Source organism: Bidens hawaiensis, unplaced genomic scaffold (assembly GCF_021521415.1).
Source record: "Bidens hawaiensis isolate Kalapana, Puna unplaced genomic scaffold, B.hawaiensis_p1.1 tig00027194_1, whole genome shotgun sequence".
Taxonomy (NCBI): domain Eukaryota; kingdom Viridiplantae; phylum Streptophyta; class Magnoliopsida; order Asterales; family Asteraceae; genus Bidens; species Bidens hawaiensis.
In genome coordinates this window covers 236,620-253,121 of record NW_027494394.1, presented here as the reverse complement: position 1 = coordinate 253,121, position 16,502 = coordinate 236,620, and the positions used below count along the sequence as shown (strand labels likewise).

General features: G+C 34.0%; 2 protein-coding genes across 2 annotated transcripts; both read right to left on the bottom strand.

Annotated features, from left to right (window-relative positions):
- Positions 1-1,896: 1,896 nt before the first annotated feature.
- Positions 1,897-4,364, bottom strand: LOC143574961 (zinc finger AN1 and C2H2 domain-containing stress-associated protein 13-like). Its single transcript, XM_077059449.1, has 2 exons — positions 4,243-4,364; positions 1,897-2,684 (listed from the first exon to the last, which is right to left on the bottom strand). Exons 1-2 carry the CDS (start codon positions 4,339-4,341, stop codon positions 1,965-1,967), a joined length of 819 nt encoding a protein of 272 aa, XP_076915564.1. The 5' UTR covers positions 4,342-4,364; the 3' UTR covers positions 1,897-1,964.
- Positions 4,365-5,577: 1,213 nt separating this feature from the next.
- LOC143574960 (basic transcription factor 3-like) lies at positions 5,578-8,615 on the bottom strand. The gene is made up of 6 exons (XM_077059448.1): positions 8,541-8,615; positions 7,250-7,317; positions 7,022-7,173; positions 6,884-6,940; positions 6,746-6,793; positions 5,578-5,955 (listed from the first exon to the last, which is right to left on the bottom strand). Exons 2-6 carry the CDS (start codon positions 7,315-7,317, stop codon positions 5,795-5,797), a joined length of 486 nt encoding a protein of 161 aa, XP_076915563.1. The 5' UTR covers positions 8,541-8,615; the 3' UTR covers positions 5,578-5,794.
- Between the last annotated feature and the right edge of the window lie 7,887 nt (positions 8,616-16,502).

Here is a 16,502-nt window from a genome sequence, read left to right as displayed (position 1 = left end):
TGAGCTTTTAATTATGTTAATTTCACACTGCATAACTGTTAGTTGTGCTTTTGCTAGCTTAAGGAGTACCACACAAGGTCAAGCCGAGCTTAGGCTCGTTTACGATTTTTCTCAAAATATAAGATAAGGAAAAATGTATATTTATTAATTAGTAAAAAATAAACGAGCCAAGTTCGAGATTTAGAAAACTAGCTCAAGCTCTCGTAAGTCAAAACGAGTTGAGCTCGGGCTAAGCTCGTTTACACCCCTTTAACAATATATATAACAAATTCAAAAGGAAAAAATGTAGAATCTAACTAAATAATGAGCCGACTGCACAAAAACAAAAGTTGACGGCTTGAAATGTGCATACGTTGGCGACGCAATGAGTAATCAAAATAAAATACGAGTAATTTTCATTGTAAATATATATTTTAATAATAAGCTATACGAGTGACAATACTATTTTAGGTATTTTTTTATTTAGTATCAATGTCATAACGAACTTAACCGACACCGGTCAAATTTGTGTCCTTGTGTCGCCTCAACGCGACACATTTAAGTATATTCTTATAAGATTGATTTTCATATATCCAAATCATTTTACAGCAAAAAAATTGAAAAATTGTATTTTAGATACTCACATTTTTCCAATTGTTTTTATTGATACTCATGATAAAGAATACGAGTAATTACTATATGTTTGAAAATTAAACACGTCTTTATATAGACTATTATTATTATTATTAAAAATTAAAAATGTGATTGGTTAGCATGTCCATTTGGAACGTGGAGGACGTAAAGCCGATGTGTGTTGGCCAAATCCTAACATTCAAATCAAGTGGAACAATTAATTATTATTGTTATTTTAAATGGAGGTTGATATTGAACAACTGTCAACTTTAGTGCAACAACAGGAATGAACCAACGTCTACAAACGTTCTTGTACCAAAAGAAATAATAATAATAATAATAATAATAATAATAATAATAATAATAATAATAATAATAAAAGATCTGAAGCGTAGAACGAGTGAACACTTGAGGTTGTTACGTGACTTTGCCAAACAAATACGGTTAGTTCTGAAAAAAAGATGATCGAAGTAAACTGTCTTTCTAAATATGGTTAAATGTCAAATACGAGTCTAAAATCTATATATTTGAATAAAGGCGTTTCTATTCACGTTTTTATATGTGCGTCACTTGTTAAGGGGTATTGCTGCTTGCACATCCTCACCTGCGTTACATTAGTCGTGTCACCTTTCAAGTGGGCATTTAATACTGGCATTCTGGCATATAATTATTATTATTATTTATAATAATTAAGAAGTTTGGCAACGCAATCATGTGATTGGTCGCCAAACTTCTTATTTGCTTTTACTTTGTTTTACATTTTCAAACTCGTTATGTTATAAAACTAACGTTCATACATGCCAAGGGCAAGTAAACGGTGTGTTTAGCCATGGTTGTTCATTGTAAAACAAGTGTTTAGTGTGTGAAACATATATGGCTATGCATGTGTCACCTTAGTCACATATGTAAGAAGGGTTGATTAATGTTGTAGTTAATGTGTATAAATTCTCTTTTAGCATATCATGTAACTGGAAAACATATATTAATATATATTATTTTTTATCAAAGTTCAAAATCAAATGAACATGTATTTTGATTGTGTCATTGTGGTATCTGTTAAGAGCATTCACATCTCATTCATCATTTTGCAACTTTAACAGTCTTAAGAGCCAATTTACTCGCGAGCTACTCAGTACTAACCCACTAAATGTGAGTTAAACGAACAAACACAAACATAGCCCAGCTCATAAATCTCACACTCACATTTCTCTGGTCACAAACATAAAGAAACTAAAGTAAAAGAATCAAATCCAACAATTTAAACAATGTGTTTACAACATTGGATTTATATAAATTGAATATCAAACCCAATTAACATTTACAACCCATTTCAACAAATCAATATTATGTTTTTAAGCTTTAGACACACCTCTATGTTCTTTTTCAACATGTTCTACCAAAGCCATCGGATCCCGGAACCCTTTGCTGCACTTTGGACACACATCAACTGTCACCTTCATCACACCCTTCTTTTCATGAACCATTTGAACATGATCTATCAAACTCGAAACCTTCGAAAACTTCATATTACAAATCGGACACTCCTCCACTTTACCACCAGAATGGCTCGAACCGCCATTCTGACCACTCTTATCATCGTCACTTATAATAAGAGATGAAACCGCTTTGAGTAAATTTGTAGTCCAACTTGATGATGATGACGACGAGGGTGCATGAGCCGAACCGGTTCGTGAGTCTTGTTTTGTGAGACTTGAAAACCCCCAAAATGTGGAAGTGGGTTCGGGTTTTTTGGGCCCAGGGCAACTGTGGTCGAGTCCTAGCCGGTGTTTAAGGCAATGGTCGATGGTGCAGTCACGACACTTTATCGTGTTGGAAAATGTTAGGACTTCTCTACACCCGCGAACAGGACATTTTTTTTTCTTGGTGGCCTTTTCGTAATTTGACGGGTCGCAGTCGGTATTAATATGAGATTCCCATGTTATGTTTGGATCTTGGTTGGGGATTAAGTGAACCGCTTTCACGCATAGAGGGCATATGACTACGGTTCGGTTGTTTTTGTTGGCTTTTGGACATTTGTGTGTGATGTAACTTCTGTGTTCAAGACAGAAAACCTGCAAAAAGTTTAGTAATTTGAAGAATTAAATATTTTGACAGTGTATATTGTTTGGATTATACCAAATATTTGTTTTTTAAATTGATTATTTAGGGTCACATAAGCAACTAGAAGCAACACAACCGGTTATATAGCAGAACAATTACTGAGATGTAAAAATATAATCAGATTTTAGAATGTCATATGTAACCCGTTTAGGACGCATGTCATATCCAGGTTGACATGTTTCGTTAGAGGTGTATACGAGTCAAGCCACTTGTGAGCTACTCGAGATCGGCTCACTAAAAGCTCAAACTGAGCCGAGCTTAAACAGGCACGAGTTCGAGTCTATAAACAAAGTCATTCAAAATACGAGCCCGAGCTTCATTTATCGAGCTCCAAGTAGGCTCGTGAGCCTAAATGAGCCCACATTCTATATAACTTGTATTTGATGCATTAAATAAATATCAACAGATAATAATTGTGTATATCTAATTTAAAAATATGATCAAATAACTAAATAATATATATTAAGTTATATATGAAAATTATAATTATAAAAATAGACAAAAATAATACTAAATGCCTATAAAATAATTAATAAAACAAATAATAGATAACAAACTAGCCTAGCCGAGCCGAGCCGAGCCTAAGTTGATCTCGAGCTTGATAAACTAATCACGAGCCAAACTCAAACTTTATTAGTAAAACTCGAGCTCAAGCTCCTATAAGTTAAACAAGCCGCGCTCAAGCTTGAATCTATTACACGCCTATGTTTCGTGTTAAGGTTCACATGTTTAACCCATCCAATTTAAAAGAACAACCCACTAATCGTTAACCAACCGTTTAACCAAATTTATCACAACCCGTTAGCCCATTTAACACTTTTACAACCTGATTATAACTTTCTAAAACCAATTAATCCGTTTGACTTGTTTATATAAATAGGTTAAACAATTTGCCTTCGGTAAGGCTGTAAACAAACTGAACCTGACAAAGGCGTTGTTCACGTTCGTCCATCAAGCTTTTATCGGTCAAAAGAACGGTTCACCAACCCCTAACCAGCCGAAATTTCTTATCCGCAGCCTTTCATTAAGGAAATGAACTTGTTTGTGAATAGTTCATGAACACAAGTGAACGGACACAAATTAACATAAACGATGTCTTATTTAAATTTGCTAACTCAGAATGGTCACTGTCAACGATTCGGTCCGACTACCAAGTTTTTGTTGGTGTTTTATTTAACATTCATATTCATATGTTAATTTACATATAAATTAATCACATAACTGATAATACTCGTATATATATTTATCTATAAGATAAAACTAGAAAAGTAATTAAAAAAAACGTTAACGAACACAACTGAACGCCTTTGTTCATTTACATTTACGAAACGAACGGACATAAATGAACTTGTCCGAAACAGTTCAAGAGGCCAAGTGTGTTGATAAATGGGATACATTCATTCAACAGGCGAAAAGTAACTAAATTATTATTATTATTAGGTGAATACCAATAAACACACAAAGGGTTTCAAATTAATAATAATAAAAGGAGTAAGTTAAAAATGGAACCTTGTAGCAGCAATCGCAGGTGAAAGGAAGGAAATCAATGAGTTTACAATCGTCAACGGAGCAATGTTTTCCCAGATCTGGGAACGAAGGAGTACCCATTACTTTACGTACTACTTCCCTTCGATTATTATTATTATTATTATTAATTGGGTATTTATAATTGTTGAATTTTGAATATATGAAACTGTGTCAATTTGAATGAACGAATTGATTGTTTTGATGGATCTTTCGAATTCCGCGTTCAAAGTCGTTGGCTTCTTCACGCGGAATCCAAAGTCCAATTTGCAAAATGAAGGAATTGACAGGGAAGAAGAGTTGTTATTATTATTATTATTATTATTATTATTATAACTTTGTACAAGGGCATAATTGTAATACACTTCTTAACTTTTCTTGTAATGCTTATGCCGAGCCAGAGTTCAACTAGAGCTCGCCTTATGACTTATAATATTTTCTCAAGCTCGTACTCGCCTTGTTTATAATGTATATTACATCTGTTTCTAGTTATTGCTATACTTTTAAGAAAAAACACGCGGTTGGGCGGTGTAAAATTGATACATACAAAGCTCATTATGCTTCGACAAACCTAAATGAGTTTCCATACAAGGCTCGACCTAGATAACTAAAACAAGCTTTCATTGACGCTCAGGCTCAGCTCGTTTTAAGCTTTTTATCGGCTCATTTGCAACGCTAATGTTAAGACATGAGCTAGTCGAATACCAATAATACACTATTGAATATTAATGATGTGCTTTCATACGAACCGTGTGTGCTTGCCAACAAAAAAAGGATCAAACAATGTTATGATAAGCTGAAAAAATGGTCACATAGTTCGCATGAGTAGCAAATCATACAATTTTCTAGTGTTTTGTGATAATGTGATAAGTCATGGCATACACAATTTGATTTAACATAAGAACTCTTAATACAATTTTTTAGTGTGTTTTTCTCTTTTTTGATGTTTTAGTAATAAACATAATATGATACATGTCATATTCAAGTTTTACAGATTTGATAATTTTAAGATTGCCCATCAAACCATAATACTAAGACCTTAAAATCTTTTGGTCCGTTACTAAAAGTCATTACAATGATTATGGTTGTCAATTTGTCATAAACCCACCTAGGCTAACTATGGGTTTCAATTTGTCATAAACCCACCTAGGCTAACTATGGGTTTAAGTTAACTCGAAGTGAACTGACCGCCATCAGGTAAGCTAGGTCGATCAAACCTGCTCACTGTATCTAAGCAATAAAAAGCTTTAATGTCAAATCAAAACAGTGATCAGATAAGCAATCAAAACACCAAAGTAAAGGATAGTTGAAAAATGCAAATATAAAATCATAACTCCAAATAAATCAGTGTTTCTTAAAAATAAGCCATGATCCAGCAAAATGGATAATTCAACCAAAATCTGATAATCGCCTGGCAAAGCCTGCGTATCTAAAACCAAAATAACCGAAAATAACTGTGCAGCTTTCTACCCTTTCTTTCCTCTGAAGTAAAAAACAGAACATAAATAAAAAAAACCTTGTTCTCGGACAAAAAAATCTAAGATTTCTGTCCTTCCTCAGCAGCAGCTTCAAAAGTTTCACCAGCAACAAGATCGGGAACCTCATCATCATCTTCTTGTATTGTTGCCATACTGCCTTCACCTGCCCCAGCCTGACCTTTTTGTAGCTGTTCAGCAATTTTCTTGAAATTATCCGCACCTGCACAAACAACATTGTCAACCACAATTCAAGATTTTATATACATGTTTTATAGAGCCAGATATACCGCCCAAGTAAAGTTAAAAATAGCTGTTTTTGGAATCTATTTGTGTATAGAAAAATCACAAATTTATATGTAGATTGTTAGTACTACTACAAACGAACGAAATGTAAACAAGTCGTGAAATGTTTAACGGGAAGTTCGTTCATGTTGATCTAAATGAACAAAAAATAACACATGTCCCGTTCGTTCATTTATGTTAAAAAAACGTTCATTTCGCTCATTCAATTCATTTATTTCATTCATTTACATGTGTTTATGTTCATTAGCGTACGTTTGCTAATGTTCTATTCTTTCACGTTCATCAACCATTCATTTATGTTGTTAACGAACGAACATGAGCACAAAATGTTCATTTTCTTAACAAACGAACACGAACAAGAAAACTACATTCCTTATTGTTTGTTATCTCAATCATTTGTTTGGTTACAAATTAAACGAGAGAACACGTACATGTTCCATTCGTGTTCATTCAGCTTATTTACAAGCCTAACTTAGGGTTTTAAACAGCAAAATAATATGCAGTACCAAATCCTGATTCTACCAACCGACTACCAAAATTACAAAAACAGCAACTAGCATTTTTATGCAAAAAAAAATATAAAAGTTAGCTGCTATTTCATGTAATTTCAAATGCTTCCAATTAGCACGAAATGAGACAAAAAATCATGCAATTTTGAACTGTAACAAAAAAATACTGTAAAAACAACAAATAAGTTTTAAACATACCCAACTGGTTGAGGAGATCATTCACTTCAGAGGCAAAGTCTTCCAAATCTAATAACCATACAAAAAGACTTACATGTAAGATAACTACATAACTGAATAAACAAAACAAATTGGTTCAAATAAATAAAATAAACCTACTTTTTACTTGAGGAGTACCACTGACAACCCAAGTGTTAGCAGGGACTAAGGCTTGAACTGAAACAACAGAAATTAATATTAACAAATGCTAACAAATAAAATATTAAAATATTATTTTTTAAATTGAAAAATGAATACCTTTAGGGTTCAAGAATTGGATAACTTTATTATCATCCTTGAAAAGTCTAACTTCCTCAATTTGAGGAATTGCGTTTACTCCAAGTCTTTTCAAAGTGCTTTGTAGCTTTTTGTCATCAGTTGAAGTTGTTTTGTGCACAGCCTTCTTCTTTCTGTAGATGTATAATATTAACTTATCTATAAATATGTGATATACACTAAAAATACAAGTGTATAAGAAAAACAAACCTCCTAACGCTACCCTTTCCACCGGTGCGAACAGCACCAGCCATCTTTTGTAGCTTTTCAACATTCATCTGTCATGAATTTAAAAAAGCATTTCAATATATTCTGTAAAAAAATTTGGTAATGAAAAAACAATAAAAGTGAAAATTAAAACATTGTTAACTCAACATTCACCTAGATCAAGACATACAATATGCTAAAGAATGTTTCAAATACTAGACAATGATACGTTTAGATTGATAAATCTAACAATTCATATGAACAAAAGTTAACTGATGATAAACATGCTTATAAAACACATATATTAACTAATATTAAAACACAATACACAAAGGACAAGCAAAACACACAATCAAATGGTTATAATCTAATCAAAAGAATTGCAATTAAGCATACAATTACAAACAATCAACTACACAATTGATTATGAATTTAGATATAAAACACATTGATTAACTATACGTAGAACACAAAAGACAAGCAATGCACATATCTAGTGATGATAATCTAATCAAAAGAATTGCATATTTAAGCATACAAACTGAGGTGCAAACAGGCCTAGCTGCTCGCAAAATACTCAGGCTCAAAACAAGTTAAACTTTTTCGAGCTCAAGCCTTGCACAAGAAGCTCATTCAGCTATCATGCCCGAGCTCAAGCACCTTGTAAAAGATGCTCGTTGAGCTCATCGAATCTAGGGTAACTCTCTGGGACTTCTATGTATTAAGGTTTGCACCCCACAACACGAGCTCAAGCCAAGCCTAAACTAGTTTACGGTTTTACTCAAAATATAAATTAACTATTAAATAATAAAGCCCGAGCTTGAAAAAACATCTCGCTACCTCACCAAAACAAGCCGAGCTCGAGCTTAGTTGTACATCAAAACACTATGTCAAAGTTTAACTAAAGATCTCACAACGAGCGATCTCGAGCTCTCAACTTCGCTCGTTTACACAAACACAAATATATAAAATAAAACACACAATTAATAATTAATAATAATTATGCATATAAAATACAACAAATAGATCACCTAAACATTACACCAGCAGAAAACTAAAACTAATGTACAACATAAACTAAAACCCTAATTTCCAAATCCACGTCATCATAAACTTACGTCACACGTACAACACATAAACCTAACAATTTAAACATACACGGAATCAGCATCTATTATAAATAATAATAATAATATTATTAACACTCTGTTTTCATATATATATATATATAATTACAAATCGAATGTGTAATGACATTGGAGTATACGTAACGGTGAGAGTGAATCGGATTTACCTTCGGCGGCGACGGTGGAAACGAACGGTGGCCGGAAAATGATATTATTATGGAGGAGGTGGTGGTGGTAGGTGGGGTTTATATAGTGGATGATAAAACCCTAGTTTATTCTTTTGTGATGAGGGTAGGATTAGTCCTATAATATTATTAAGTTTCAGTTTCAGTCCTCCAGGAATTAATTAGCTCCTTATTTTTAAACAGTAATTGAATCTTTCAAACGGACTACTGGTTGGATACACTCGCCCTCTGAGACAGAGAAAGCCCACACCTAAGGCCAATGTTTGTGAACACTCGCTTGAAGAATCCAACTAATGAACGACACATACTCACATAGTCTCTCAACATCATTCAGTGTCGGCAAAACTAAATAACGGGGGGCAGGAATCGACTTGTGTCACATGAAACACCAAGTATCTCCGTTACTACTTCACCATCAGCTCATTGACAAATTAATTAATTAATTAATTAATTAGCTCCTAACACAGTTAGTCAATTATACTAATAGATTATAAGGGAAAGTTAACATGCAAATAAAATTAACGTGCTAAACATGAAAATCAATTAGAGTGATTATTTATACAAGTAAAAAAATATGTAATTACATCATATAGTAATTACATAATTTACATAATTACTACTTGATTCTCAAGTCTAGCACATTAATTTCATGTGTATATGATCAAACCCCATTAAGAATATACTTATTTCAAATTATCTAAATGATCACTCATTTTTAAATCGTTTGAAACCTTGTTATATACCCCCCTCCCCCTCCAACAGTGAATGAAAGTGAAATTATTTTCAAAACCTAATTATATATTAATCTTTGTATATTTTTTTATATTAAAAAAATCGTTAGTACATGTGTTCTAAGCTTGCTTTATTTTATGTTGGTTGGTTATGGTTATGTGGAGTCTTCATTGGGCTATACTTAATGTAAAGATGTTTAGGGCCTAAATGGAGACAACATAAGTAGTGGGGCTTGTCGTAATCTTATATGTTTAGCCCGTATTATTTTTCTTGTTACAGTACGTGAACTCTAATGTTCTCTTATATCAATGTACTTGTAATTTAAAACAATATATATTAGTTGTGACTATTTGGCGTAGGTAATCTAGACCGAATCATGTAAATTCTTGTGTTCTTTATTTTTACATTGTTTGTTTGTGTGTTTGCAACCCGGCTATACAATTTATTATATAGAAAATCATCTAAAAGACTATTAACATTTGAATACCCTCGTTTTACTACCGATTGTTTTATTTGAAATGCTTTTGATAAGTAACTAAATTGAACTTTTAAGTAGTGTCTTGTGTAAATTGGCTAATATGACACCTTTGCTTTATATTTTTATTATTCTTATTATTATTGTTGTAATTTAAACGGTAACTCATGCCTCCTGAATTTTCACATTATTGTGTACAATATAACCTGAATTTTTATCACTTGAAAGGGCTTTATATTTTCAACACCTTGATACTATTGGGTTACAATAATACAGACTACCATTCATTTAGTAAGACGTGTTATATGCTATACTCTATACACTAATACACATATATGTAGTATACTTTAATCCCGTCAATATGTTGCTTAAATGCATGCAATACACGAATGACAAATCGGGCATCAACATTACACTCGTACCATAGGACAATATTTTCTCAAAAATTCAATGCATACGTTAAATGTGCTCGAGTATTATAAATAAGCTTCGAAACAACGGACTCTACATAATGAGTACAAGAAGAAACTATCAAAAGCCACTTGTATTGCATTGGTTTTATCTAAGTTTGCACCAATACATTTGATGCTAGTTATGGACACATACTTGAAAAACAATATGTAAGGTTGTACGTAAAATCTTATGATCTGCTTGCTCTATCTTCTACCACGGTTTCTGTCCACCGGCCATAGCTTGTTTCTCCCGTTGAAGCCAAGGTGAATCAAGTTAAAGGGAAGGGCCTCGTCGAAATCATCGGCTTCTTGTAGCCATTCACATTAGCCAATGTAGATGGGGCCCCATCTACATTCACATTTGATTAGTAGGGAAAATTAGATATATCTTTAGCTCGTATATAACCAGTCAATATCTAATATCACATATACATGTCTTTTTTCCACAATGTAAACCAACTCTTTCAATTCAATTTGATAAGGATGCGTCTAACCCTTGACAAGGGTTAACTTATAGCCATTCAATTCCATATACTTAGTTTGACCTACCCTCTACGAACATTTTATGAACCCCGCTTTTTATCAATTATCCTTTCCCTTCCCCCTTCATTTATCATTTTTATCATTATCCTGCAACCTAAATTGATAAGATAATCAATGGATAAATTGGTTGGGCCGAATCGTTGCATAGAAATTGATTTGATTGATCTAAGTTCATACAATTTATTATTTTGATCTAAGTTCATACAATTTATTATTTATTAATATTTTCCTTTGGTCAATCGGCGAATAAAATGAACTGAAAAGGGGAATCATTCTATAGAACATCCTTTTTTTAATGACATTTAATAATACGTGGTAATACCACAAGACTTCTTTGTCAAATTACGACTCTGAATAGTGAATATTCGGATTCGATGACCAATCTAAACCGAATATTCATTGGGGGGAAGGTATGATTATGATATAAATGGACCAAACAGGAATTTTAGGAAAAAGATCTTTGAGATCTCTTTCCCCCCTTTTTTCAATTCTCTACTCTAATATCTTTGTTGTAATCTTTTTTTCTATTACTCTGATCGTAGATACTGTAGTTGTATCTTTTCATTCCCTAAGTCAATTTTTTTTAGCCACGCACACATTGCCTTAGGTAAAAAAAAAAGACTTTCTAGTCAATGGTGGCCCTCCATGGATTCACCTATATAAGCCGCGGCTAAAGTTGCAAAAATAAGAGCTTGAATACCACTTGTAAATAATCCAAGGAACATGACGGGGATAGGAACCACTGAAGGTACTAAAGAAACAAGAACAACAACTACTAATTCATCGGCTAATATATTTTCGAAAAGTCGAAAACTAAGTGATAGGGGCTTCGTGAAATCTTCTAAAATGTTAATAGGTAAAAGAATTGGTGTTGGTTGAATATATTTCCCGAAATAACTTAATCCTTTTTTGGTAAGACCCTCATAGAAATATGCCACTGACGTGAGTAAAGCCAAAGCAACAGTAGTATTTATATCGTTCGTGGGTGCGGCTAACTCCCCATGAGGTAATTGTATGAGTTTCCAAGGCAAAAGGGCGCCTGACCAATTAGAAACAAAAATAAATAGAAATATAGTTCCAATAAAAGGAACCCAAGGACCATATTCTTCTTCAATTTGAGTTTTACTCACATCTCGAATAAATTCAAGGACATATTCGAAGAAATTCTGACCGCCGGTCGGAATGGTTTGTGGGTTCCGAACGGCTAAAGCGGCTGAACCTAATAAGATAGCAATTACAACCCAAGAAGTAATAAGTACTTGGCCGTGGACTTGGAAACCCCCGATTTTCCAATAAAAATGTTGGCCTACTTCCACACCGGATAGATCGTATAACCCATTTAGTGTGTTGATGGAACATGATAGAACATTCATATTGCCCTCTGAAAAAAATAGAACTTTAAACAAAATTATTTTGATTCAACCATCTATTTCTCGACTAGACTACTTGAATCGTATATTTTGAATACCAACTAATCAAATTCTATTCCTTGTTATTTTGATCTCTTTTTTGAGATTCAGAAATAGTAACCGATTCGATAAATCTATGAAGGTTCCGAAATGAAATAAGTTATTTATCTTATTATTAATCACGGATTTCTTATATAGCCAAAACGGCCTTCACAAATTGCAAATACTAATTTATTAAGAATTAATCGGATTAAAGATATAGCGTCATCATTCGTTGGAATCGAAATATCTGCGAGATCAGGGTCACAATTTGTATCGATTAAACAAATTGTTGGAATTCCCAATGTGATACATTCTTGAAGGGCCGTATATTCTTCCTGCTGATTAACGATGATTACAATATCGGGTAACCCTGTTATATATTTAATCCCGCCCAGATATGTTTGCAAATGAGATAATTGTCTTTTCAACATAGCCGCATCTCTTTTCAGAAGACGGTTGAGTCCCCCTGTTTTTTGTTCGGTTCTCAAGTCTCTAAACTTATGAAGTCTCGTTTCTGTAGTGGACCAATTTGTTAACATACCACCGAGCCATTTTTTATTAACATAATGACACCGAGCCCTTATTGCAGCCCATGCTACTGAATCAGCTTTTTTATTTTTAGTGCAAACAATTAAGAATTGTTTTCCCCTACTTGCTGCATCAAAAACCAAATCACAAGCTTCTGATAAAAAACGAGCAGTTCTAGTAAGATTTGTAATATGAATACCTTTACGTTTTGCAGAGATATAAGGTGTCATTTTAGGATTCCATTTCCTAGTACCATGGCCAAAATGAACGCCTGCTTCCATCATCTCTTCTAAATTGATGTTCCAATATCTTCTTGTCATTTCTCCCCACACTGCCTCCCCCTTTTGAAAAAAAGCGAAGAGGTACACTGAAATAAAAAACTGTTCCGATGGAACCTTCTCTTCTACCGCAGATTGGCGTCGATACACAGCCCAAGCCATTATTCTTTTCTATTTGTTATTTTTTTTATTACTATTACCAAATCAAATGACTGCACCTAAAAACCAACAGATCCTTTTAAAAGATAAAAGAAAGGGTGAATATGCTCTTAGGTACCATTAAACCCTAAAAATAATAAAAAAATGATTTTTCTTGTGTATCATGGAAATTCTTTGAAGAAAGGCAAGAATCAAATAATTTTCTATGGTAGAACAAAATATCTTTCATTTCCCCCTCTAATAGATTCTTTTTATTGAGTTCAAAAGCAATGTTGTTAGGTTCGCTTGAAGGTGTTTTGAAGCCGCTACCAACAGGTATCATCCCCCCCAGAACAACGTTTTCTTTCAGGCCTTTCAACCAATCGATACGCCCCAGTAGAGCTGCTTTTGCTATAACCCGCGCGGTTTCTTGAAAACTCGCTTCGGATATGAAACTTTGAGTATTCATAGATGCTCTTGTTATTCCCAATAAGACGGCTTGGTAACAGATCGTTTCTTCCAAAGCGCGCCCCATTCGTTCCGCTCGCAACAATCCAATTAGTTCTCCAGGCGAAAAAACATTAGATATTTCATCTTCTGAAACCAACACTTTTGATGTTATTTGACGTACAATAATTTCTATATGCCTATTATGTATCTGCACCCCCTGGGATCGATAAACCTTTTGGACCTTATTAACCAAAGAGATACGACTTTACACTATAGTTAGCTCAGCACCAATAAAGAATGCCCAAGAAATTCCAAGAATTCTTGTTATACATTTATTCCAACCCTCAATCCTCTTTTCGAGATTCTGTGACAATCGTCAATTTCAGGTTAACTCCGTTAACTCAACTCCGTCAATTCAAACTTTAAGATCATTGAATCTATAACGCACACATCATTACATTTAAACTAGGGTTTAAATGACGCTTACCACTTACTACATGTGTAGTCTTTCGGGATTTGCACCGAAACGCAAACGAGTTGACGCAAACGATTGATAAATAAACGAAAAACGTCAAAATAATAATTATGTGATAATTATGTGTTAGACTTATGTGTTATGTGATAACATGATTATAAACGTTAACTCAAGACGAAAACAAGCTAGTTAGGCTAGAAAAACAACACTTGAAAGTAGAGGGACTAGAGTGTAACTTGTATATCTATAAATATAACCTTAACACTTAACCCTAACTTATTATTATAAACCTACAAGCTCCGATCGGCCCCTCCCTTGCTCCCTCTTGGCTGCCGTCCACAAGCACACACACATACAAGCCCTAATCAAGTGTTTAATCCAAGAACTAGGTGCTAGGAAGGTATAATTGATCATCCTTTACCTTCTTGTTGTTTAATTTTGATGTTTAATGGGTTAATTAAGAACCCTAGGCAGCCGATTTTTATATGTATGTATGAGTTAACATGATGGTTGTTGAATTCATGATGATTGATAACTAGTATTGATGTTGTTGCTTGATTGATTGTTGTCTTTGATTTGAGTTAAAACACAAACCCTAATCTTGTATGTATGGTGTAATTGATATGCATGGATAGTGGTTGTAGTGTCTAGCATGTTATATGATTGATTTATGGTCCATAGATAGTTAAATTGTTGAGTTTTGATGTGAACAGATTCTGGACAGAATGTGTATACGATGTTTAAGTGACTGTAACGAAGTGTAAACGTGAAAATTGGTTGAGATTGTGGGTACTGCAGTAAACTAGGTTGAGTCTAGTTTCTATAAAGTATAAGTTTGTAATTTTTGGACAAGTAGAAGTTTACTTTTATGATTTTACAAAAACGTTGTGCAAAGCTGAGCTGTTAGACCTGCTGTTAGCTTATGTTGTAAATGTTATATCTCATGAACTACGAGACCAATTGGGTTGGTTCCACTTCTGGAAGTTGACTCATTGAGTTAGGAACCAAACCCAAGTGGTCTTGCATTTATTGGATTTTTCGTTTAACGGGAATTGCAAATAACATTCTGTTGCGCATGAATCTGACTGATATGAGTTTACTGTAGTGTTTTGATCATTATGAGAAATCTATATGGAATAAAAATAAGATAAAATATGTTCTGGAAACCTAAGACATGTATGTTTCAGTGGTGATTTTTGGTGAATTAATTGAGATGATATGATCGGTGAAATAGTACAATCTTTCAAGTAGAAATTCTGTCACAGTGAAACTAGCTGCTGAGTTGTGTATAAATGCATGAAATATGATATTTCTTATATAATTGTTATGTTTTGACCAAAATACCCTTGCGGGGAATAGTTGCAAATTGATTGCCATGATTTGACCAAATTGCCCTTATGGGGAATAATGGCTAGTAATTGTTATTTGTTGACCAAAATGCCCTTACGGGGATAATTGCTAGTAAAGTATGTTATTAATACATGACACAAAAGTAATTGTTCACTCACGTATCGTATCACAATTGTACTTGTTTAAGTCACACACGATTCACAAACGAAACACGAAACATGTTACGTGCATAGGTATTATGTGCCGAGTCTAGAGACTCGTTAAACATACCGATACTTAGAAAATCTCTTTGTTATTTAGAACGCTAGAGAGTTTCTACGACGCGCATCACTTGGTGATCTAATTCGGGATATTCTTCGCAAACAGTGAGTTCACTTACCCCACTCTTAAACTGTTTTCAAACGTTTTTCACTTGGGGGAGATAACATACTCCGATAAACGCATTTTTGAGATAAACGCATATTTAAGATTTTGTTATAAATTATATATCACTTGTAAAGACTAAGCGGCAAACGTAACATTTGAAGTCCCACACATCGAACCGGTTAATATTTAGAATAGCGAGTCACTGTTGAGTAGTACTACTGGGTTTGACAAACCCCACCCGACGCTAAGCTCAACTGGAGGTTGAGTGGGTGTAATTTTGGCTAACACTTACCATGGTCTGGATTGACCTGGTGACGGGCACTTGATAAACAGTCAGCTTCGGTGTCGAACCACTTAGTAATACTTGTTGTATAGATTAGCTACCTATCGATATATAATTTGACATAACATTATCTGGTAACGCAAAACGCCGTAACGTGGTTACGCAAAACGCAAAACGCCGTAACGTGGTTACGCAAAACGCAAAACGCCGTAACGTGGTTACGCAAAACGCTTAAACGCCGTAACGTGGTTACGCAAAACACTTAACGTAAACGCTGAATGCAAACGCTAAACGATTTATCTTATATAACTTGTGAACTCACCAACCTTGTGTTGACACTTTTAGTATGTTATTCTCAGGTAGCCGAGGCGGGCGCGCGGTTTAGGAGCATGCATTAAATGAAAACACTTTTATTCTGCAAAC

Coding starts and splice junctions, on each gene's coding strand:
- LOC143574961 (XM_077059449.1), bottom strand. CDS start 4,341: ATGGGTACTCCTTCGTTCCCAGATCTGGGAAAACATTGCTCCGTTGAC. Junction 2,685..4,242: donor CCTGCGATTGCTGCTACAAG/GTTCCATTTTTA, acceptor AACTTTTTGCAG/GTTTTCTGTCTTGAACACAG.
- LOC143574960 (XM_077059448.1), bottom strand. CDS start 7,317: ATGAATGTTGAAAAGCTACAAAAGATGGCTGGTGCTGTTCGCACCGGT. Junction 7,174..7,249: donor GGAAAGGGTAGCGTTAGGAG/GTTTGTTTTTCT, acceptor ATACATCTACAG/AAAGAAGAAGGCTGTGCACA. Junction 6,794..6,883: donor TGGTACTCCTCAAGTAAAAA/GTAGGTTTATTT, acceptor TATGGTTATTAG/ATTTGGAAGACTTTGCCTCT.